The sequence below is a fragment of the Myotis nattereri genome, assembly GCF_964212035.1.
Source record: "Myotis nattereri genome assembly, chromosome: 18".
In the NCBI taxonomy this organism is placed as follows: Eukaryota; Metazoa; Chordata; class Mammalia; order Chiroptera; family Vespertilionidae; genus Myotis; species Myotis nattereri.
The window spans coordinates 5,091,669-5,117,253 of record NC_138093.1 but is presented as its reverse complement, the minus strand read 5'-3'; the positions used below and the strand labels follow the sequence as shown (position 1 = coordinate 5,117,253).

The 25,585-nt window shown below is 48.4% G+C and overlaps 1 protein-coding gene across 1 annotated transcript; it reads right to left on the bottom strand.

Moving 5' to 3' along the window:
- Positions 1-1,549: 1,549 nt before the first annotated feature.
- FNDC7 (fibronectin type III domain containing 7) lies at positions 1,550-25,057 on the bottom strand (the record flags this gene model as incomplete). The annotated part of the gene is made up of 13 exons (XM_081112022.1): positions 1,550-2,524; positions 2,612-2,679; positions 4,991-5,020; positions 7,152-7,412; positions 8,858-9,112; positions 10,487-10,741; positions 11,513-11,770; positions 13,225-13,479; positions 16,513-16,770; positions 17,733-17,993; positions 18,794-19,048; positions 24,470-24,488; positions 24,995-25,057. 12 exons carry the CDS (start codon positions 25,055-25,057, stop codon positions 2,648-2,650), a joined length of 2,202 nt encoding a protein of 733 aa, XP_080968148.1. The 3' UTR covers positions 1,550-2,524; positions 2,612-2,647.
- Positions 25,058-25,585: the final 528 nt, after the last annotated feature.

The following is a 25,585-nucleotide window of genomic DNA, read 5'->3' as shown; positions in this document are numbered from 1 at the left end:
GCGGGCAGTCGCGCGCCCCCTAGCGGGAGGCGGGGTCACATCAACCTCGCGTGACGTCAGAAGCAAAACAAAACGTGCCGACAGATTGTCAGCTGACGGCACCTAAGAGATTTTCGAATTCGTGGGTGCTAGACAAGTAGAAGGGGGGATTCTTCGCTTTCCAAAAGAATTCTTCCCTTCGCGAAACGACTCGTAATAGACTTCACTCAGTAGCCACTTCAACAACCGAACGGAAAATGTACCCACCTCCAAAAGTTGATTTTATGCCATTTTCAAGGACAGAATAATGGTGTAGAACTATGAGGTGAACCTCCAGTGCGCCCGGAACTAAACCCACTCCTGAAGAACTTACAGTCAAATTACAGAGCTCAATTCCTTGAATGCTGAAAGTAGTCAAAAGTTGGTTTCAAAAGCAAATGCTTTAATGATGATGCTATACATAAATGAACCAATAAAGCAATGATTATTTGCTAAACATAAATTCATGTGCCAAATTGTATGGGAGAGGCTATCAATGCTTTAGGATCCCAAAGAAAGGAATTACTGTTGAAAGCTGATTCCCGGAGGAGATCATCTGAGCTCAGACTTAGAAAGTTTAGGGCCTAGGTCTGTTTAAGCAGAGGTCTGTTTCCTGAGAGGGTTCTTTTGAGACTTGAAATTCAAAGCAATCGATCATGAATTAGATCAGTTTGCTTGCTGAGCGGCCCAACTCACCATCGCACACACTGGCAGAAAGTAGGCTTCCCTACAGAGATTTGCAAAGAACCAGTTGCCTTCATTCAGGTTGGTCACACAGGGAAGTGGAAATTGTTACTACTGCTAATAAGGATAGTTAATGTTTACTGAGGGCTTACTATATGCCAGGCACCCGTGGTAAGTAGATTAGCTCATTGACCTTCAAAGCATCCCTTACCAAGGAAACTGAGGCTTACTGAAGTTAAGTCACTTAGTGGGGATGCACAGCCAGTGGTGGAGTGGGAAAAACACCAGGCTCCAGTTAAACAGAAAGTTACAAATAGAGCAGTCTGTCAGATAACCTGCAGTTTTTGCTCTTGAGGAGAGAAAAGGGAAATGAAATATAGAATCAGCCATAATACGGATTCAAGCCCAGCATATGGCATTGTTAAAAACAACACAAACCGCCCAAAGTGGAGTCACTTTATGCTAAGCATCAGTTATTTTTGAACACTTCTCAGTCTCCCACCACTGAAATTTGCTTCAAGGAAGTGCTGGCGAAGGCAAGCCTTTTAAGATCCCCAAACCTGGCCACATGTCAGAATCACTTGGTGAGTTTGTCACGAATACAGATTCTCAGGCCTAGTCCCAGATCTACTGAGTTAGAGGCACCAGGGGTGGCACCCGGGAATGTGTGTTAACTAATGAGTTCCCCAAGTGATGTGGACGCACCTGTCCCAGTCCCGTTCAGTCACTGGAACAGACGTGAACTAAGCCCAGCCCTCTTTCTCTGTGTGGCCACTTTAGTTGTGTGTGTGTTACTATAGTACTATTTTATATGACAGCTACTAGCATTCAAAGAACACACATTATTCCAGGTACAACAGCTTTATATTACATATAATCATTGCCTTTCCTCTCCAGAGATGGAAAAAACGGTTACAGTGTGAGAGGGGGATACAGCCAACAAGATTGATGGTCCTTCCCCCAAAAGGTACACATATGTCAGTCTGCCACAGTTTGAGGCCCTGCCCCAGCTGTCTCTCCATCCGAAGTGTTTGCACACTCACACGCATGGCTGCGATCCTTCCAGCAACTGGCCAACAACTCCGCTCTCCCAGGCGCTCCAGCAGAGGTCCCACGGCCCGACGCTGTGGCTTGGCCCGCCCTGCAAGCCGCTCGCAGGACAGGTGGGCCTGGCAGTGCTGCCGCCCGAAGTCCCGAAGTCCGGGTGGTTTGCTTAGGGATGAGCGGAGTCTCTGTATGTGGCCTGATGTCGCCTTCTCTGGGAGTGAACCTTTCCAGCCCTTGAATGGTTAAAGGGCTACGTGGCCAGGGCTGGTGTCGATGGAACAGATAGGCTGCGGCTGTGGCGTGTCTGATGTGAAATCTCAGAAAGAATCTCCTAAGCCGACCTTTCATGTGTCCAGGGCTTGCCCAGGGCACGGCTCACGCTGGCAGCCTTCCGGAGGACTTGCTGGGTCTATATCTCTCCCTGGTCCTCTCCGCAGCACATCTTTTCTTTTCTTTTCTTTTTTTAATATATTGATTTCAAAGAGGAAGGGAGAGAGAGAGAGAAACATCAATGATGAGAATCATTGATCAGCCACCTCTGTACGCCCGCTACTGGGGATCGAGCCTGCAGCCGGGCATGTGCCCTGACAGGGAATGGAACCGTGGCCTCCTGGTTCGTAGGTTGACGCTCAACCACTGAGCCACACCGGCCGGGATCCTGACCTCGCCTTCCGGAGTCAGAGTTGTTCTTCTAAAGAGCTAGTCCTGTGCTAGATGCATTGTGTAGGCTAATGGAGCTTGTCCATCTCTAGTCACACTAACGTTTGAGACAACCCTGCAAAACAGAAGAGGGGAGAACTTTGAAAGACAAAGACAAAACACTTTGCCTTTGAATCACACCGTGTCGATTCCAATTACTCACTAGGTCAAGGCTCCGCTGTCATTGCGCCTCGCTGGGTCACTCCGCATTTCTCTTCCCTCTGTAAATCACTGAGAGCGACAGGGAGGGGAGAAGCCACACGGTGCATGACACAGGCAGACATCTGCTTACATTAAAAAGCCCTCAGACGTCTCTGAGAGTTAGATTAGTGTTTTGATCTGAAATGCTATTTCACAGGGAGGAGGAACCGGCAATTAAGAGTCTGAACTGTTCAAAGGGAAAAGAAGAAACCGACCAGAGGCTAGCAGAGTGTAACTAACAGGGGGTCTGGGTCCTGCTTCCTGAAATGCACGCTCCCAGAGAAGAGCGTCTCTGAGCTCAGACTGCAAACCCAGAGGGAAGGACCTTCCTCTCCACTCCAGGCCACCTGCTCTGTGCTCAGGGAGCTCCACAGTTTCAATGGCTCAGGGAGAACATTGTGTAGAGAACACGTAAACCAGTTGCCCAGGGAATTGTGAAGAGGAAAGCCCCCCCCCCCCCCCCCCCGAGTTCCCTGGAATGTGTAGGACACACTGAAACAGCAGGGCGCTGAAGACGACAGAGGCACACAGTGATGGCAGGCACGGCGCCGCAGTCTGCCTCGGGTTAAAGCCTGTCTCCTCGATGGATGGTCTGCCTCTCCCTCCAACCCGCATCACATTTCCAGCATCAGAGCAGCCTCCTTGAATTAGACCTTGGTTCTCAAACCTGAGCGCGCCTTAGAGTCACTCGGCAGGCTCCTTAACACAGAGCTTGCTGGGCCCCACTCTCAGAAATTCCGGTTCAGTAGGTCTGTGGTGGAACCTGGAAACCGCACCTCTAAGAAGGTCCCAGATGCTGCTCATGCTGTTGGCCCTGGGACCACGGTTGGAGAACCGACAAAAGTATCATGCGGACCACAGTTAAAATGCAAATACCTTAGAAGTCGCACGTTAAATGACACATAACAGAGTGTGACAGGAGCTTAAGCTGACCCTGAGTTAATCGTAACTACCATTTATTCAGTACTTGCTATGGGTCTTAGGTCCAACTATTTACAATCTCATTTCATCCTCACAATATCTTATACGGTGATGATTTATTCTAGTTTTCAGATGAGGAAACCTAGGCTGAGATAGCACTGAAGCAACTTGCCTAAGGGCAAGTGATAGGGGCAGGATTTGAACCCAGCTCTGTCTTTTTAAAAAGATATATTTATGCTGTTGAGCCCTGGCCTGGTGGCTCAGTTGATTGGAGCATCATCCCATACACCAAAAGGCTGCAGTTTCGATTCCAGGTCAGGACACAGACCTAGTTTGGGAGTTCCATTACCGGTCAGGGGCATGTATGGGAGGCAACCGATCGATGTTTCTCTCTCACATTGATGTGTGTGTGTGTGTGTGTCTGTCTCTCGCTTTCTCTCTGTCTCTCTCTCCCCGCTTCCCTCCCTCCCACTTTCTTTAAAAAAACAATGGAAAAATCCTCAAGTGAGGATTAACAACAACAACAACAACAAAACAAAGTGTAATAATGGAAATAGTTTCCAAGAATGCAGACCTAGGCCCCTATACATTTCCCTGAAGACTAGGTCATTCGTACCATGGGAGTTCTTTAAAAGTCGTTTTTTAATAATTCAGAAGTTTTTCACAGTTGGTTTTTAATAAGTTAGGCCTGTTTCCTTGCAGCCACTGGAAACAGAAACCCTTTAAACATTCATCGGGATTGGGCTTGTTTCAGACCCACGGGTGTCCTGCTGAGCTCAGAGGAGCACTGGGCTGGGAGCAGAAGAAGAGAACAGGTGATGGGGAGAGACTCAGCCCTGATCCCTGCCCGTGGACAAGTGTTGGATGGGAAGCTGGCCCAGACCAGGGGCAGGCAGGTGGGGCTTGCTGGTGGGAAGGCCTCATTGCCACTCACATGCTTTGAAGTCAGCCATGACCAACTAGGCATGTGTGTACATGCACGCAAGTCCTGTCTGCGGTCTGGGTTTATATTACTCCTTGGGGACAGGGGTCCCAAGGCCCCAAACCAAGCCGCCCCTAAAAGAGCATGGCAAGCATTTCTCCTGAAGCAGCACATGCCCCTGACTGGGTTGGCACACATGGTCGGTGTGGTCATCTCCGTGGCTTGGCCCAATGGTGGCCTCCATGGGGCGCCCAGAATAGCCTCGACGGGGTCAGCCCAGAGCACATCCAAGGAGGCAGTGAGCGTTATCTTACCCCAGTCTCCCTCTCAGCACCCCTTTCCCTCCCCGGGCATATCCATCACGCAAACCGGAAGCAGGCACCCTAGCATTTGTCTCCCTGATTAATTGAAGAGTCAGCTTTGATCCTGACTTCATTGTCGCCCTAAAATGCAACAAGAAAGTCCCCTTCCATTTCATCCACGAGAAAAATGACTTACCCATTCCAAGTGTACTTCCAGAGCAGGTGACTGCAATAAATAAAAACACGGCATTTCAAATATACTTTTTGATATGTTTAAGGTGATACAACTTAAGAAAGAATAAAGGGAAAGTAAACCAAAGAATGAATGAGAGCCCAGTGGGCGTGGCTCAGTGGTTGAACATCAACCTGTGAACCAGGAGGTCACAGTTCAATTCCCAGTCTAGGCACATGCCTGGGTTGTGGGCTAGATCCCCAGTGGGGCGGGGGAGGGGGGCGTATAGGAGGCAGCTGATCAATGATTCTTATCATTGATGTTTCTATCTCTCTCTCCCTCTCCCTTCCTCTCTGAAATCAATAAAAATATATATTTTTTAAAAAGAACAAATGAGAACCAATTTGGGTGACGGGAGAAGGAGATAACTACTAGCAATCTGACCTCGGGCAAGTCACTTCACTACTCTGTGCCTCAGTTTACCTATAAGGGGTAAGAAGAATGCCAACTTCATAGGGTTATTATAAAAATCAATTAATACATCTAATCCCTTGTAGTAGTTGCAACACATAGTCAATAACTATTAGTCATTATTATCATGTATAATATGGTCCTAATTATCAGAGTAACGCATCATCCTCACTGAAGAAGGAAAAAAAACAACACAAAAATCTCTAAAAACACCACCAAGAAATGTCCCCCAGGCATGGTTTTTACCAGGGAAAGAGCATTCAGTGAGATATTGAATGTGAAAACACTCGATACATTTTAAAACACGTGGTAGAGCCCTAGCCAGTTGGGTTCAGTGGAGAGAGCGTCAGCCAGAGGACTGAAGGTCCCGGTTTCAGTTCTGGTCAAGGGCACGTACCTCAGTTGCCGGTCGGGGCATGTCTAGGAGGCAGCCATCGATGTGTCTTCTCACATCCCTGGTTCTCTCTGTCTCTCCCTTACCCTTCCACGCTCCCAAAAATTAATGGAAAAATATCCTCCGGTGAGGATTAACAAAAAAATAAAACGCTTGACAGACTGTAAAACACTATGCAGAGATCATGAAATCCTGTTATGAGCTGGAAGCTCTGTTTCCTCAGAGCGCATCCCCACCCCAGCAAACTAATCCTGTCACTTCCCGGAGGGACGTGCTTTGGGCCAGCACGTCCTGTGGACAAGATAATGAAAAAATGGGGAATCGGAGCATGACAGCCAAGGACAGGGGGACACCCCCGCAGAGGGGCTGGCCGGGCTCCATCCCGGGAGCCCTCCTGAACCTTCTTGTCACCTCCACGGAATTGGACCTTTCAGATTCCGCTTCTCAGCGAAGATCTCTGAGCCAATATTGACTCCTCTTCCTGTGTTCGAAGGCTGCCTCATCTCTTTTCTTTTATTTAGAAGTTTATGAAAGATATATGAGTGCGCCTGGGCACAGTAGCGGGAGGGAGGGGCTGGAACACAGGGCAGGGAACTGTGAGATGGCACTTGCTGACTGTTCTGATTGTGATCACATCCTGCCAAGCCCAGCTTAGGATTTATGAATTCGTTTTGTTTTTCTTTTCCGGATCCCCCAACTCTTCCTCAGTCACCAGACTGAATCTGTACAAGTAAAAGTTAAAGTGTCTTCATGTCCAATGTTCCAGGGTGTCTATTGTGCCCTCTTAAGACTGTGTTAAAAATCTGAAAGCAGAAACTCATTTAAAAATCGCCTCTACTATTTAAGCAGCGAACATCCGGTCCTTTTCCTGAAGGAGAGAGGAGGAGGGGAGATGGATTGTCTCCAGATCAAATAATAATGAGACATCACAATTCCCAAGAAGCTGGGGGTCCCCAGGTGCCAGAATCTGCCTGCAGGACGTGGAAATGTCACACCCTCTTTTTAATTATGTTTTTAAATGTATTTTACAGAGAGAGGAAGGAAGAGAGAGAGAGAGAGAGAGACAGAAACATCAATCAGCTGCCTCCTGCATGCCCCACACTGGGAATCGAGCCCGCAACCCGGGTAGGCCTCCTGACCCAGGGAATCGAACCGTGACCTCCTGGTTCATGGGTCGATGCTCAACCAACTGAGCCACACCGTCCAGGGCATCGTCCCCTCTTTGACCTTCTTTCCCACAGGTAAGAGTGAGTGGCCCTGAGTCTTCATTCACAGATTGTGTGGCGGGTTCGTTTTAAGTAGACTCATCACTTGCTCTACCTGAGTATATTTTTTTTGGACAGAAGGTGAGCTTCAGTCCTGTCTCAGCCACCGGTGAGACCATCACGGTGTACACGTCCCCGCAGGGTATCTCCGTGACGTCACAGAAACTGAGGCCGGAGCTTGGGGAGCAGGTGAAAATGCCTTTGGAGCCGTAGAGGTCGGCGCTGTAGGTGGCGGAGCCCCTGGCGGCTCGCCAGTCCACCCGGATGCCGTGAGGGCCCAGCCTGTACAGCTTCACGCCCAGCGGGCAGCAGGCACCTGAAGGACAACAAAGAACACACACAGATCGCTTATTCCCCCGCCGCACAGACATGGCCGTCACTGCTCTGGGGAAACACCAGTAACTTGTGCTAAGGGGTATGGCTGAGAGCGAGGTTTGAAGTGGTGTTCAGTTCTTCCCACGGTGGGCCACGTGGTTAGAAATCTATGTGTAAAAACACGTTAAGTAAATGCACTAAACGGTAAAAAAGAAAAGGGGAGAAATCCATGTGTGTGTGTGTTTTTTTTCTTTTCTTTTTTCCATCACCAGGGGCGTGGATTTTTAAGAGGGAGCGATGGTGAGTCCAAAAGTCACCGCTGGCCAATACGTGGTGTAGATGAGTCAAAAGTTATGAGGCAAAGGCACAGACTCCTCGTCAAGAGCCTTCCTCCTGCCCCAGTTTCAGATGCTTTTCGTGGGGTTGGATTTCAATATCATTGGCTGCCGTCCGCTCTCACTGAAAAGACCTATTGTGCTGAACGCAGCGATGCCAGGGGAGCAGCCGCTCACACCACAGGCAGGCCACCAGCTCTGCGACCAGCTCTGCGGGTCACGCTTCACCCGGGCTAGCCAACGAGGCACTTTTTTTTCTCTTTTCCAAATGCCTTGAGTGGATCACACATCGGGTGTCAAGCAGGGCACCAAAGGGTGGATTCCTCGGTAACTGAAATAAAGATGTTGTTGTATAATAATAAGAAAAATTCAGTTATAGATAATCAGGCTCGTTGGATTTCTTCTTCTTTTAAAAAAAAATATTTTTATTGATTTCAGAGGATGGGAGAGGGAGAGAGAGATAGAAACATCAATGATGTGAGAGAATCATTGATCAGCTGCCTCCTGCACGCCCCCCCACTGGGGATCAAGTCTGCAACCCAGGCATATGCCCTGACGGGGAATCAAACGGTGACTTCTTGGTTCATAGGCTGATGCTTAACCACTGAGCCACACTGGCTGGGCTGGATTTATTCTTTAAAAAATGTTTTTGGGGGTAGGAGTGTGACGCTAAGCAAAGGGCCATATTCCCAGAAGTAGATATCAGGGTGAGAACTTAGGCAGCAAATCTAAGGAAAAGTAACGGGCCAGAAGACGGTATAAACCACCTGACGTATTTGTAGCCCGTTACATATGCTTTCTTGTTCTGATTATTCCCATTCCTCTTCCCAATGCGGAAACAGAACCAGGGAAGATAAGGCAGCACAGCTTATACGAAGCCATGTCATTAGACTCCTGGCTGCAGACTTGTTCTCCAACCCCTGGGCTGGCAAAATTGTATTTCAACTCTCCTGTCCCAGGCCCTGCGGCAGATACCATTAGCTGGTCATGGAGCTCTTTCCCAGGAGAAACGGCATCTTTCTATGTGAGAAGGAAGGCCTTACGCCTGGACTTAAGATGGACAGCCAAGGCCCTTATGGGTGCAGTAGAGCTGGGTTGAGGATCCACTTACTAGACGCGTAGCGTGGGTAGGCGCAGTCTGCAGTCAGCCCGGTGGCGCTGATTGCTTTTAAGGCCACCGTGTAATTGACGCCACATGTGACGCATCCCAGGAGGCAGTGGTTTTGATGGGTGCGACACTGAGACTGCCCAGTGTGGGACGCCAGGACGGTCACGTAGGTGAGGGCCCCGGTCCCAACGGTCCAGCTCACGTTGACCACTGATTGGGTGACCTGAGTCACCGTCAGGCCGGCTGGACAGCAGGGCACTTACATGAGGAAAAAGAGAATAGAACGGTCATTATTTGTGAAAAATGACCAAGAATGGTGTTCGGCCTGTGTTTTGTTCAATAGCCGACATTCCTCAAACCTTCAATGTCATGAAGATTTCCTTTTGTCAAGCAAAATCTCATGTCCTCTGACGCATCATTTAACATCAACCCAATATATATAGTGGGTGCTTTCCCCAAGAACACGATGCATTCACTGGCTGTGGGTAAGACGAGGTGCCCCCCATTTTTTTTTTCAGAATAAGAAAACGCTTCGTTGTCTCCCAGCTTTAACAATTCCAGTTGCAAATTTCACAGCAGCAGCTGCCTACACCCCTCCTCCCAATATAACATTTCAGAGCATTTGTAATTAAATGTATTTTTCATTTATCATGCATTTCATAGGCTATAACGGATATAAAAGCTTGAAATATTCCTAACAACCTAAGAATACCACAGCCAAGCCTCAATTTTTTAGGGACCCATTATATAGAATATAGAAATGTCTGGAATCGTCCCTGTGTACTTGGCAATGTCTCTATTCCACAGCTTTTTACGTTTCAACTTTTTATAATCCAAAGTGCCATCGGTCGTTGTATATAAGAGAAAATAATGTCCAAGGCTTTAAGTAACTTGCTAAATTTTGCTCACACACAACACCAACAAGCAATAACAGCTTCCTCTCATCCAGCTCTTACTAGTACTGTGCAGCAGGTACCATGCGGAGAGCTTTGCAGAATTAATTAATATTCACAACCACTCAAGGAAGCCATTCCCCACCTTTACCATGTTAGGAAACACAATCTCAGAAAGCATTCTTTAGACAAAGACTCAAAAGGGCTGAGCCAAAGAGGTAAATAACCCAGCTCACTTGGTCACGTGTTAGTTGTTTTGGTAGATTGTGTCACGGGGGAATAGGACTTCAAATAAATGTTCTTGTAGTCAACGTATCCCCCTTTGATGTCAATGCAGGAGTGTATTAGAGTCTCTGGTGCTTTTATAGAGCCTGTGTTCAAATGGTGAAAGCTTTATAAGATTGGGGCTTTTTTAATTAATTAGAAAGAGAGAGAGAGAGAGAGAGAGAGAGAGAGAGAGAGAGAGACATGAGCTTGTTAACCCACTTATCTATGCATTCACTGATTGATTCCTGTCTGGGCCCTGACGGGGGATTGAACCCACAACCTTGGCATATTGGGATGACGCTCCAACCAACTGAGCTACCCAGCCAGGGCAAGACTGGGGCTCTTGGAAAGGCCTCTGAGTTTCATGTGTCTCTATCCCAAGTTGGGTAGATCAAGTGAAATAGTTCCTGTCTTCAAACAGTTCCTCAGGACCCCACCGGATGCCGGGTGCAGGCTGGTGGTGGCCACGTACCTGTCTCCAGGGGGACACTGTAGCTGGGCAGGCTCCGTCCCGCCTGCGTCTCGGCCACCGCGGTGACGGAGAACAGGGAGCCGCAGGGCAGGCCGCCCAGGGCACAGGCCTGGCCCGAGCTGCTGCACCGATACAGCGCCTCCTCTCCCCGCGCCGTCACGGTGTAGGTGGCGCCCTGGTTCCGGGATCTCCAGTGCACGTGGATCGCGGAGAAGGTGTCCTTCGAAATGCTTTGTATTTCGGGACTGCAAGGAGCTGAGACGGTTCAGGTTATTCACTGAAACAGTGAGAGTCAAAAACTTCCCCTCCCCTGTGCCATTTGCTCTAAAACTGACTTTCTCCCCACAGTGAGATCAGTGTCCCTTCCAGCCCCCCTCCCCGCCCCCCCCCTCGTGCAGGCCACATTCATATTCTTTGTGTGGAAACCCTGGCGCCATGGACAGATGGTTTGGGGTTCCTAGAGCATCCGACTAACTGGGAAATGCTACATTTTGGACTCCAAAAGCAAAAGTAATTGAGCTTGGCTGGTGTGGCTCAGTGGTTGAGCGTTGACACATGAGCCAGGAGGTCAGGGTTCGATTCCCAGTCATGCTCAGGTTGTGGGCTTGATCCCCAGCAGAGGGCGTGCAGGAGGCAGCTGATCGGTGATGTTTCTATCTCTCTCTCCCTCTCACTTCCTCTCTGTAATCGATAAAAGCCTAGTTTAAAAAAAGTAATTGAGACAAAAATGTGTGGTCTGAACCTTCATGGTGGGAATACAGGCAGGACCCCCAAAGGTAGGGGAAGTGAATGGCTGACAGGCAAAACCTTCCACCATCCCCAGGGTCTCCTCTTTCGTTTTCTTTCCCCCCAATTCCCCTCTTCCACCCTCTCTCAGCCTCCCCTGAGTAAGACGAGCCCCAATGGTCCCACAGGAGCGGGGGCGGGAGTGGGAGTTTGCATGCCTGTGGTTCTTGCTGCAGGCCCACCCTGGGGCACACAGCTGGGGCGGGTGGGGTCAGGGAGTGGAAGCTTAGCGGATCTTACCCGTGGTGATGAATCGGGAAGTACAGGAGGTATTGCTGCCCCGGGCTTCGCTGAAGGAATACACTGTGATGTTGTACTTGGTGTCGCACTCCAGGGCAGAGAGGGTACACGCGGGGGCTGTGTCGTTGCACTCCACCACGTTGAACCCATCAGCAGCCCTGGTTTCATAAAGTTCGGCACCCCGGACGGGCGACCAGACCATCTCCACTCGGTCGCTGGACACCAACACGGGGTTAATGTCGCTAGGACAACAGGGAGCTGGGAGCAGACACGGAGAGGGGGTGGAGGTCAGCACAGGCGCAGACCTCCCCGTGCAGGACCCTGACCTCCCCGTGCAGGACCCTGTCACTGCCCTCAATTATTGCAAGACCCTCCTAGACCTTCCAGCTCCGAATGGGGCCTAAGACCTGCTACATGGAGGATGAACCCTCTAAGCCTGACATTCAAGTTCATTAGGAGCTGTACCCAGTCTGCTGTTCAGCTGCACCTCCCTGGGCCCCCTGCCTCCCAGGCTCCTTGATGCCCCACCACACACGGGCTCTCATTTCCCTGTGCCTCCAAGACCGCCGACCCTCTGCTGGAATGCCATTCCCCTCTTCTGTCTGACAAGCCAGTCTCTGTCCAGCTGCTCCATCCTATAGGCCTCTCCAGGCTCTGAAACAGATAAAGCTGGGGGCGGAGGAGGGCAGGCGGCAGCACCCGATGAGCAGGTTTTAGAAGAGACCCTACACTAACTCACGGACAAATTCTGACCCGTGTCTAACTCAGCTTGGAGTGTCTCTGGAATGCTCTTGCCCCTCCCGCCTGCCACCTGTCCTTAAAGATCCAGTTCAAGGTCACTCCCTCTGGAAGACGCTCCCACACTCTGGAGGCCTCTTTCTCCAAATTCCAAGGCAGCGATGACTTGATCCCCTCACCCTGGTAACATGTACTACAATCCAGCTAGCATTGCTTTCTACATAATGATATTGTAGTATTCTTATCTGCAAATATAGTTGACTGGTTTTAAGTCACTCACTCCATTCATCCTTCAAAAATTGAGCATCTCCCATATCGAGCCAATCACACTATGACAAGCATTGAGGATGAAGAGATAAATAGAACATCATCCCTGTTCCATAGGAGACCCAAGCCTAGTGGAGGAGGTTAATTAGCGACAGTAATAACGATGCTAATAAAAATGCTTGCATTGTGCCTTGTCACATGCAAAGACCTTTTCATATTCATCTTCCCATTTGGAAGTGGGGGATACAGAGGAACCAGCAAGGTAGACATCATTGTCCCCAGTTTACAAATAAGTTGGTGCTCAACTTAGGGCCTGAACCCAGGCGTCCCTCTGCAAAGCCCTCCACACCATCTTTGCATCTGCTTCCTGGTTTCGGGGGAAGGAAGGAATTCCTGAGACATTAGGGTTGCATCCCCTTGGACACCTAGCACAAGAGCTGAACACCTGGGCGGAGGGGTCCATTTTTCAGAGCAGGGTTGGACAACTATATTCTTTCCCCTCTTTTCACTCCAAACCCTTGCATTCTGGTTAAGCTTTGGTCCAGGGAGCCAAAACTTCCTAGCCTGGAAAGAATGTGAAAGGAGAGATCCACTTTGCCTTCTTGGCCCTAGAGTAGCCCCCAGGGGGGCTATGTAACCGGTGATCCATTTTACTACCCCGTGTACTGGACTCGGATCCCCCTTTACCAGCCTCAGGTGCGACTTACCTGTGGTGTAATTGAACACATCGCCCAAAGGGCTCTGCCCCGCCTTGTTATAGGCAAAGACGCTGATGAAGTAAGTGAAGCCACATTCAGATGGGAAGTCGCACCGGGGGAGGGATGTGTTGCAGTGAACTTCCAAGCCGTCATCACTCTTCACAAAGGCCACGTAGTAATCACCCAGGTCCACGTTGGACCAAGACACAGACAGGTGGCCAGGGGGGTCTTCTTGGATCGTCACTCTTCCAGGTGCACAAGCAACTAGGAAATGATGAACAATAAACAGTTGGGAGAGGTTTACTTTGTGTCTTTGCAATTGTCCCAGATACCAGATGCTGTGAACAAGGAATACATCAAACAGCATGTGCAAGCCAACCAGACATTCTCACATGCCCTGAAATTTATCTCGCCCCGTACTGTGTTGGAAACAGTCACGGATTGTTCAATGTTGTTTCTGCGTTAAGGCAATGCCAGGATCAGCACAGAATGAAGTCCTCTGAAGGAATGAATTCAACTGAAGTTCATTCTTTCAAGCTCTAAGCTTTCAAAATTTTGTTTTTTAAAAATACTTTTAATTGATTTCAGAGAGAGGATGAGAGAGGGAGAGAGAGAGAGAAACATCAATGATGAGAGAGAATCATTGATCAGCTGCCTGCTGCATGCCCTCTACCGGGGATTGAGCCCGAAACCCTGGGCATGTGCCCTGACCAGGAATCAAACCGTGACTTCTTGGTTTATGGGTCGATGCTCAACCACTGAGCGGCATTGGCTGGCTGGGCTAAGCTTTTAAAACTTTAGTCATCTCTAATAGAAATCTTCCCAAAATATACTACACAATTCTCAGCCTCAGGAAACACGTGGAACTTTCTAAATATAGTTCTCTTATTAGTAAGTCAAGGCTGTTCCATGATCATGTAGTGTTGCATACAAACTACAGTAGTGCCTCCTGGACTGATGAGTGTGGGGGGCTGTGTCAATGGCACTTTACCCTGGAGCATGTTAGAACTGACTGGGGAGCTTTTACAAACTACTCAGATCCAGTCTCCATTCCCAGCAACTCCACTTCACTGGTCTTCAGTGGAGCCTGGGTTCTGGACTTTATAAAAGCTCTCCGGATGCTGTTACCGTGCAGCCAGGATGGAAAACACTGGCTGGTTCTCACGGGCATTAAATGACTAACTCAGAACTGCAGGGCTTTGTAAAGTGTATTTCTTTCTTTTTTCTTTTTTAGGACACAAAATTTTATTTAAATATTTTGGGGGGAGGGGACACCACACTTCTACTTAATTAAGAGAAACATTTTTATCAGGACAGAGGTCTCTTATGATGATGATTATTTTCCACTCATCATGCCATGAATTCACAGGGAGGGGTTCCAGCAGCTCAGGCCCCTTTCCATTGGTTCCCATAGAGTTTCTCTGGCAGGAGGAGCCTTTCCCTTTGGCTTCCTTCTTTTTCTGATCATTTTCCTGTACACCTTTCAGGAAGCTATCTCGGCTCTTCGCGTGTTTAATATGCTCAATACATACCTTTATTCTCTTGGCGAGAATCTTGCCCTTAACTTGTTTGTTTACAACAATGCCCCCTGCGTGCCGGCTGATACTGTAGACTCAGCCAGTGGTTCCTGGTGGCATTTGTGGGCGTTCCTTTCTGAACAGTGCCCATCCCCTTGATACGTCTGCCAGATCACCTTTCCTGTAGATTCGCATGTATGTGGCCAAAGGAACAACTCTGTGTTTTCTCCAAGGCCTAGAGGACATACAGCTGGGGCCTCTCCCTTTCCCTTGGCCTTAGTCATTTTGGGCAAAAGAAAGTGAAAGTGTATTTCCGGTCTCTCCCTCTCCCAGCGTCTGCTAATCATTTCCAATGTGCCATCCACATTGAATTGGAGTTGTTCAAAGAGAAGCCAAGTCACCAACTTAAGATCAGCGACTTTAACATAGTTATGATTTCATTTAACATAATTTAATTATTATTTTATTTATGATCTGAAGGGTGTGCCGGCTCTGTGGCGGCTCTTTTCCTCCCTGCTCAAAAACCTTTTTTTATTTTAATTATTTTATTGTTTAAAGTATTACATATAGTAGTACATATGTCTCTTTTTCCCCTATTGACCTCTCCCTGGCCACTCTCACCCCCAGCACATGCCCATACCCCGCCCCCCCATGTCTGTATCCATTGGTTATGCTTATATGCATGCATACAAGTCCTTTGGTTGATCTCTTACCCTCTCCCCCCTCCAAAAAAACCCTTTTACATTTAGAATGACATAATTCTGAATTTGGGGTAAAGTGGACTTTCTTGGAGTTAGTACATTTCCTTTGGCTTAGAGAAGTCAAATCAGGCAAACTGATGTTCCATCACTGAGCCCTTGGAAAAATTATTTAACGTCTCCGAGCTTCCATTTTCTTATCTAAAAAGGAGATAACAGAACCTGCCTCGTTGAGAATTAAATAAAACGATGTACTTAGAATGCCTGGGACATTGTAGGTCCTCACCAGACACGTAGCATTTCTCAAAGCGGAGCAACCCTCTGCATCTGCATGCCTGACGCCTTGGATAAGAATGGAAATGGGAAGATAGCTAGACACCTATCCAGAACGACGGACAGCCCTTCTTTATCTTAAAAACGAGCACCCCCCAGGCCTGGGTCTGTGAAAGGCGATGCCAGGAAGAGGCCACCATCTGTGCTGCACGGTCCGAACTGAGCTCGACTCACCCTGGGTCTTAGGAACCGTGCGGCCTGACAGGTGGGAGAGGAACCAAGCAAGGGAAGATCTGGGCTCGGAGCCCGGCCTCCGCTTTTCAAAGACGCGCTTCTCCTGATGCCCAGTGTCTGGTTTCGCTGTCCACGTTACTCAACCGCATCGGCACGTCCAACTCAAGGCTTTCCTTTGGACCAGGCTCGCCTGTTCACTCACCTGTGTCGGCATGGCCGTCACGTTAGCTCGCCAGCCCCACTGTGACCTCGCTCTTGGTTACCTATCGGTTTTTTGGGGGTTTTTTTGGTTAATCCTCACCCAAGGATATTTTTCCATTGATTTTTAGAGAGAGTGGAAGACAGGGAGGGAGGAGAGGGAGAGAGAGAGAGAAAAAGAGAGAGAGAGAAAAGAGAGAGAAACATTGATGTGAAAAAGACACATTGATTGGTTGCCTCCTGCACATGCCCCAACCTGGACCGGGATGGGGCCTGCAACCCAGGTACATGCCCTTGACCGGAATTGAACCGAGACCCTTTGGTCTGTGGGCTGACACTCTAACTACTGAGCCAAACCGGCCAGGGCGGTTACATACTGGTTTTCAGGGTCCCCGCCGAAGCCGACCTGCTGGACCCGGCATCGTTGCTGGCCGACACGGAGATCAGGTACTCGGTCCCGCAGCGGAGGGAGGAGATGGTGCAGCCGCTGGAGGCCGTGCTGCAGCTCAGCTGGGAGGAGTCGCTCCGAGCCAGCGCCGTGTAGTTGGAGGCTCCTTCCGTGGGGGCCCAGGAAACCGACGCGGCCAGAGCCCCGCTGTCAAAAGAGACTTGAATGTCGGCGGGAGCCCGGGGACCTGCATTTTGGAGAAACAGTTCAGATTTCGGCAGTAGCCGCAAGAACCTGAGTAAGGTTTGGCCTAACAAGTCTCAGATAGGAGGGCGGGGGGCCAGAGAGTGGCAGGAGGGGCGTCTACCCCAGGCTGGGGAGCAGGGAGAGCCATGTGCTAGGGGGGACTGGTTTCCCAAAGCCTTTCTCTTTGTTCATGTCCCCGTGCTTTAAGTTTTAGAGACTTTAGATTTAGCCTGACTTTGCTGGGGCTGTTGTAACAAAGTGGCTTGAACAGCCAGCCGGCGTGGCTCAGTGGTTGAGCATCGATCTATGAACCAGGAGGTCCCAGTTCGATTCCCAGTCAGGGCACATGCCCAGGTTTCAGGCTCGATCTCCAGTGTGGGGCCTGCAGGAGGCAGCCGATCAATGATTCTTTCTCATCATTGATATTTCTATCTCTCTCCCCCTCCTTCCTCTCAGAAATCAATAAAAAATAAATATATATATATATATATATATATATATATATATATTTTAAAAAGTGGCTTAAACAATAGAGATGTATTGTCTCCCAGTCCTGGCCACTAGAAGTCTGAAATGAAGGTGTTGGCAGGGGCTGAGAATAAGACTGCCTTCCAGGCCTTTCTCCTTGGCTTGTAGACAGTGGCTGTGGGGTTCATATGGCATTCTCCCTGCATGTGTATGTCTGGGTCCAAATTTCCCTCTTTTTATAAGGACATGAGTCATACTGGATTAGGGCCTACCCCATGACGTCATCTTAACTAGTTACATCTGCTCTGAAATGAGCATTTCTTCGTTCATGCAGTAAGCATTTAAAATGCCCAGGGGGACAGGCAGGAAACTATAAATAAACATCATACGTTCGAATAGCTGCTGCCAGCTGCTCTGTGCTCATCACTCAACACAGGCACAGCCCCTCTCCTTAGCCACAAAGGAGCTTGAGGCGAGTGAGCGGGGAAGTCTTACTTGTTCTCTGGTTGCAGGTGGAGTCATCCCCCGGGGTCCCATTGGCATTCCACGCATAGGCCTTGATGGTGTACAGCGTCCCGGCGTCTAAACTGGTGAATGTCAAGGTGGTGTTTGTGGTATTCTCCTTCCATATTCTACCCAAACCATTGGCTCGCATGATGGACACAGAGAACCCGGTGGCCATATATACGGCTTCCCACTGCACGAGGATAGAGTCTGAACTTGGAGAGCTCACTTCTAGAACCGGTGCGGCCAGCACTGCAAAGGCAAAAACGCGTGTGTTTGCATTACAGAGGTTCGGTGGAGGAATAATTCTGATTTAGGAGGAAGTAGTCTGAGGTGGGTTAGCCATGTTAGGAAATAATGACTTGCTTTGCAAAAAAAGATTCAAGGCAGAGTTTCATGAAGAATTGCTATTAAAAAAAAAGAATTGCCATTTAAATAAAAACACAAGAATTGCTATTTAAATGTGTGTTCATTACAAATAGTTCATCCCAGGAATGGGGAACAGAGAAATTCTACTATTAGGCATTACTTTAAGCTGGAGGATGGTGAGAAATTAAATAAGACATCCCTGTAATCATCACATAAGTCCGTGGGGTAAATAGTGGTTCATTCCATTTTACTACCCCGACAACCTGTCAGAAATACGCCTGGGCACAAATTTATCAAATCTATTTAAGTTATGCTGATGACAAACTCCACAGAGGCTTTTATTCTGAGTAAGGCAAAGTGCAGCAGCCGCCCTTCTGGGCCCTTTGTTCTGCCCGGTCTTGATGGATAGCGGGTTAAAAATAGAAATCCCCTTTTCAGAGATTTACAAGCAGGGATGCTTTTCAAGATGCCCAGGAATGCTTATTTCCCAAAGCATCTGGAGTTTAAATGCCACCTTCTCCACAGATAACCACATTTCCAAAGGACGTCATTGGTGGCTTTGACTTCTGGGCCCTGAATCATAGGCACTCACGCAACACAGAACCGCATGGCGCCATTGCAGCGTCAGTGTAACGGGTCCGGGTCACCAGCGGTGGCTCGGAGGAGGCTGGGCGTCCAGCTACCTGTCTTTGCCTGCGTGGGAGGGGACGCCTGGCTCCTCCCAGCGGCACTGATGGAGCTGACGGTGATTTGGTACAAGGTGGCAGCCTTCAGGCCCGACACAGTGCCCGGGGAATTGGCCACCGTGGTTTCAATGACGGTGTCCCCGTCTTTGGCCGTGAGGAGGTAACTGGTGGCGCCTGGCACGGTAGCCCATTCCACGGTGATACTGTTGCTGATTTTTGAGTATGCCTGGTCAATAGTGGGTATTTCGGGAGCTGAAAGAGATTTTGAAGTTGACCATTAGCTAGGACACCTATAAGAACGACTTCCTTCATCATTTTACTTGGCAAACTACACCATTTTTGCATCATTCTTCAGACACAGACTCGGCCCTGACTTTCCAGATTAAAAAGAAGAAGAAACAGTCGGGCCCGCGTGGCTCAGTGGTTGAGCGTCAACCTACGAACCAGGAGGTCACGGTTCAATTCCTGGTCAGGGCACATGTCCTGGTTTCGGGCTCGATCCTCAGTGTGAGGCATGCAAGAGGCAACGGATCAATGATTATCTCTCATCATTAATATTTCTATCTCTCTCTCTCTCTTCCTCTCCCTGCCTCTCTGAAAGCAATAAAAATATTTTTTTAAAAAAGAAGAAACAGAGAAAAAGAAAGGGAAATCTACTTTCCAAAAGAGAGCCAGAAAGCTCAAACCTTCCATTCAGGAATGAGATTTCAAAGAGGTTTTCCCCCACTTGCCTCTGGGATAATTTGCACCTTCTGTATTTTTAAGAGTGAAATAAGAGTAGGGAATGATGAAAGATCTTGAGAGGAGGGAGAGGGTCTTTGAGGGGCTTTATTCCAAAAGATTCTACTCTAGTTTGGCATCCTGGTAATTTCCCAGCCTGCTTTGCCACTATCTCCACCCCCAGCCCCATGACTACTCTCCACTGAGGGCAGCGAGAGTCCACCTCCCTCTCCACCTTGCCGTGGCTGAGTCTCCATTCATGCATGTAATCTAATAGAGGAAGCAGGGAGAATTGAGTTTTGTTGTAAAACCACGCCATCATATTTCTTTCATATTATTAGAATGGGACCATTTTCAGATTGTTTTATATAAAATAAAAATCAACTTTGTTCACCCTTTCTCTATTAAAATATCTGCCTCAGGCTGCTCTGGTCTCTCCTCCCCTAGGCCTGGCCATGGGTTGCCAGGGAGCTATGACTGTTCATGCCACAAGCTCATACAAGGCGTTCCTAGACTTTCAACACGGGGTGGGAGGCACAGCATGGTCATCAGATTTGCTACTTTTGCAAAAATCCCACAGGCACAAAAATGCCCCGGATGTTGATCCAAGTGGAAGGAAAGGTCAAATAAAAATAGCTGGTTTGAAACAGGCACCTGGCCTTTTCCGTGTAACGTGGAGCAAATATTTGCTGGGTAAAATCACAACATGCCAAACTCCAAATGAAAAGGTAGAACGAAACTATAGGGCAAAGAGGAGGAAGAGTAGACACAGACCCAATGGGTGACTTGCCAGTGTCACCCCCTCCCCCGGCAGCCCCCACCTGCCAAGCCCCCGTGTGCATGGCACAGACACCCTCTCTTTCTGCACCAATAGCCCAGAGAGCTGGCCTTGGCAGCGTCTCAGAAACAGCCATGCTGCAAGGATGAACAAAGTCCGCACTGTGCGCGGGCCAGGCATTCCTTGAACGTCACCCAGGACTGTCCCCTCTGCCATCGGTAGAAAATGATGATGGCTCTTTATGCCCAGGGGTCGGGGGGAGGGGGAGTTGCCTGCCCATCCCAGCCATTTGCCAGCAGAAGCTGCCTCTGCAGGAAGCGCCATGTCCCTGTTCCTTCCCCCCACCCCCCACTCCCTACCCCCACCCCACCCCTGCCTCGCCTGCAGCATAGAAAGTCCCAGCAGGGACTTCCTCTTTCTTTCTTTCTTTCTTTCTTTCTTTCTTTCTTTCTTTCTTTCTTTCTTTCTTTTTTTTAAATATATTTTTATTGACTTCAGAGAGGAAGGGAAAGGGAGATAGAGATAGAAACATCAATGATGAGAGAGAACCATGGATTGGCTGCCTCCTGCACGTTGTCTACTGGGGATCAAGTGCACAACCCAGGCATGTGCCCTTGGCTGGAATCAAACCTGGGACCCTTCAGTCCACCAGCTGATGCTCTATCCACCAAGCCAAACCAGCCAGGGGTTTTTAAATCTTTATTGTTGAAAGTATTACATATGCCCCCTTTTTTCCCCATTGACCTCTTCTAGCCCACCTCCACCCCCTGCCCAGGCCCTCACCATCCTAGAGTCTGTGCCCATGGGTTATGCATATATGCATACAAGGTCTTTGGTTGATCTCTTCCCACCCGCTCCCCCTCCCCCACCTAAGCTCTGAGATTTCGAAGAGGGTCTCACCCTTTCATCCCTCCCGCACCCGCATCCCTTTCCTGCTCCCCGAGCTATTGGTCCTGTGTTATCTGCTATCTTTCCTCTGCATTTGTGGTGTCTCTCAGCTCCTTCTGTTTCCTTCGTCCCCATAGTTTATCTTCTACGTCAGCCCGTCTTGCTCACTGGGATGGAATAACTTCCTGGGAAAATGGCAACCAAGTTAGCCACTCAGACACAGGAGGCCCGAGAGTCATGGGGAGAGGGTGGAGAGGAATATAAACAACTAGCCTGTCAAGGGGCCTGAAGCCTCCACACAACTTGCTGAACTGAGCTGGGGGCGCGAACTGCCCAGAAGTCCTACAGGAAGCGGGTTTCAGCCGCGGAGCTCAGGGCCGGGTGGTGGGAACAGCAGAGGTTTGGATTTGGGAACTCTGGGCTGGAGCTTTTTACTTTCTTTTTCTTTAAATCCGCACGTGAGGATATTTCCTCCATTGGTTTTCAGAGAGAGAGAGTGGAAGGGAGGAAGGGGAGGGGGTGGGAGAGAGAAACGTTGATGTGAGAAAGACACATTGACTGCTTGCCTCCTGCACGCATCCTGATCAGGGATGGGGAGTGAACCACAGCCCAGGTCCATGCCCTTGACAGGGACTCGAATGTGAGACCCTTCGGTGCTCGGGCCGACGCTCTAACCACTCGGAACGCCGTCCAGGGCTGAGCCATTTACTTTCGCTTGTGAACATGTACAAGTTATTTCACCTCTTCTAGTCTCCGTATTCTCTCTGGAGAATGTGGAATGTTAATAATACCTACATATTTAAATACCCACATCTCATGACTGCTATAAAGATGAAGGGAAAGGGTGTATGTAAGGGGACTTTGCAAGGTAGGAAGGGCTTGTGTGTGTGCATGTGTGTGCATGTGTGTGCGTGTGTGTGCATGTGTGTGCGTGTGTGTGTGTGTGTAACAGGGTGAGTGAGTTCTGGTTTGGAAAAGCCAGTCAGCATGGCAGTGCCGGGGAGGGGTGTCAGGGAAAGCGAGATTCTGGGGAGTCTGGGGCCGACACAGGCTCTTGGAGAGACAGGTTGCCTGTTGTGCCCATTTTCCACTTGGTGGTAGGGCAGGATCAGAACAGGCACAGCAATAAAAGATCAACACCTCTGTCCTGTCCCCTAAGGAGAAGAGCAGCCTGCGTGGGGGGCAGGTTCCACACATCAGCAGCCCTTTCCTCTGTCTCGGTTCTGTGCTTGGCCCACTGGCACGTTGATGGGAGAGAAAGCGTTTGTCAGCCATTCCCATGAGTCAGAAGCGAGACCCCGGATGCACAGCATCTGCATTCTCCCAGCTCAGGGTCTACATGAGCCCGCATGGCCCCGGCGCCCAGACACAGATCACAAACAGCTGCCACCAGAGCCCGGGGAGCATCCAAAGACGCACATCCGAATGGAAACCTCCTGCACAATCCCGAACACACGCCCATCTGTGAAACAGCCAGGGCGAGTCAATGGATGCCAGCCACCATCGGATCTCAGCCGGCCCCCTAATAGTGAGGGACTCTAAAAAGTGCCTCCTTCCGGGGCTCCGTGAGTGTGTCCTGGGGCCTCCAAGAGATAGCAGCGCTACATTTTGTCCACTCAAAGCAATTATAACACAATCCCTCTGTATGTGGCTACTCAGTCCTTCTCATAACTTTCTGATCGATTCAAGAATGAGTGAATAAGAATCAAGCATAAAATGATTTTTAAAAACCTATGGTAGATGCATGCATTTTATGGCTCAGCCATATGTCTAATATCAAATTTGAAACTGCCTTATTTATACTTCCTTTACTGGGGTGTAGATAAAATAATAAAATTGTTCTTGCCCAGATGGTGTGGCTCAGTGGTTGAGTGTTGACCCACAAACCAGGGGGGTCACCGAATCAATTCCTGATCATGGCATATGCCTGGGTTGTAGTCTGGCGGCTGATCGATGGTTCTCTTTCATCTATGTTTCTATCTTTCTATCTCTCTCCTTTCCTTGTTCTCTAAAAATCAATAAAAACGTATTTTTTTAAAATAATAAGATAAAATTATTCTTATGTTGAATTGGTGTGAGAATTTACTGGTGATATAATCGATGTTATAAGATCCCTCCCGATCATCTAAATCCCACTGAATATACATTTCCATTCTGGGGACTTAGGTTTCTAGAATGTATGAGCTAGGAGAGGCCTTAGGGAAATTATCCGTGCCTTCAGTCATTTATTTTTTTTCTAAAAAGTAATAAAATAGTGGGGTTCTCTTTAAAAGCCTTTTTCCAGCTCCAAGGTACCATTGTCTATATTTTAAGGATGCAATATTAGAAGTGTAAAATATTTTTTATTACAGTGGGGGGAAAAAAGTGGAGAATCTTAAGATTTTAATTAAAAAACATTTCTAGTTTTCTGCTCTAATTCCTCAGAAGACAAATAAGAAGTTAGATAAATTAGACTCCTCACTATGACTGAAATTTTGTTTCTTGGACTGAAATGATGGTTTTGTAATATTTTACTGATGGCTACCTCTGTTTGATAAAACCCATAACTACATGACTCTATAACAGCGGTTCTCAACCTGTGGGTCGCCAACCTGTGGGTCAAGACCCCTTTAGGGGTCGAACGACCCTTTCACAGGGGTCGCCTAAGACCATCGGAAAACATATATAATTACATATTGTTTTTGTGATTAATCACTATGCTTTAATTATGTTCAATTTGTAACAATGAAATTGGGGGTCACCACAACATGAGGAACTGTATTAAAGGGCCGCGGCATTAGGAAGGTTGAGAACCACTGCTCTATAACACTTAGTACTCAATAAGAACATCTTAAGAGGACTTATCTTTGTTCTTTTGTATTTTTTTTTTTGAGGACTTATCTTTTTTAAAAATATATTTTTATTGATTTCAGAGAGGAAAGGAGAGGGAGAGAGAGATAGAAACATCATTGATGAGAGATAATCATTGATCAGCTGCTTCCTGCACACCCCCTACTGGGGATTGAGCCCACAACCTGGGCATGTGCCCTTGACAGGAATCGAACCCAGGACCCTTCAGTCTGAAGGCCAATGCTCCATCCACTGAGCCAAACTAGCTAGGGGGAGGACTTACTTTTTAAGTTTGATCCGTATATTTGTCTTACCAACTCCGCTCACAGTGTGAATGTTCAGAAAACGTTGAATACTTTTTTCTGGGAGAGCCTTTACAGTTCAGGGTAGCCAAGAATGCACAATGAAAATTCAAATCAAACATGGGAAGGGGGAGCTTGTATTTTAGAAAACTGTACCTGTTTTTGCTGAAGCAACCTGAAAAGGAAAGTTTGGAAAATTAGAACCATAAAGAAAAACGCCATTTGGGGAAATGTAAAAACATCAATCAAAGGGGTAATAAATTCATCACATTTTACACATGACGTGAGCAATCTTTCGCTCCAGACGGAGTGTTCATTTGCACAAGTCATTTCCGCACACTCAAATCCACCACAAAGCAATCCTAAATAGCGCTTAGAGGCTGGAGATGGGTCACATTACTATTTCATTTTTCTCCCTGAATCTGCCTATTGAACTAAGTCAGTCGCTACTGACAGATTTTTCAGAAATCTTTGTTCTTAAAATACAATGATAATTTTGTTTTCTTTCCCTAGTAAATGGCATCACATTTCAAATACACAAACATACACAATCTTAGTATGGTTCAAGGGTATTTCGATTTCTTCCTCCTCACCCCCTGGGCCCTAAAAGAGACAGGTAATGAATGTCTTCCCCCCGCCTCCCCCAAAATAGTTGCAAGAAGGTCAGAATGATCAACTCACCATTTTAAGGCAGAGAAGACTGAATCCAATCAAAGCCAAACCTTTCTTGGGCCCGCCATCCATGGTGTTGGACACGGCACTCACAGGGCACACGACGGAGCGATGGGGTCCTCTTTGGTCCCCAGGAGGCACTGTAGGTCCCTGGGATGTGGGGCCCTGATGCTGGGAACAGAACCTGGCCAGTAGCTCCTCCCCTTCGGGCGTGGAGCTGACCTGTAACTGGGGGCCTGGAGACTGGCAGGGACAGGTACTGCAAAGCCTGAAAAGAGAGAGTTGAAGAAAGCCAGGCCAAGCCAGCCGAAAAGCTGCTGTGACCTGGGTTTGAAGGGAACACGGAGAATGCTCTCTTTTTCTTTTTTAAAAAACATTTGTTTCTACATAAAAATGTTACAAAGCTGCGCAGAAAATTGTTGAGATAGCGGGATGATCCTTTTCAATGTGGGGCTCCTGGCTGGTTTTATTTATCCCTTTTCACCTGGGTTATTGTTCTTGTCCCTGTAGGAAGTGATCAGCCTGCTGTCCAGGGCAATTTGCTGCCAAACTTCACTATGGAAGCCGACAGGGCAGGGGGCTGGGCCGGGGCACAGGGAG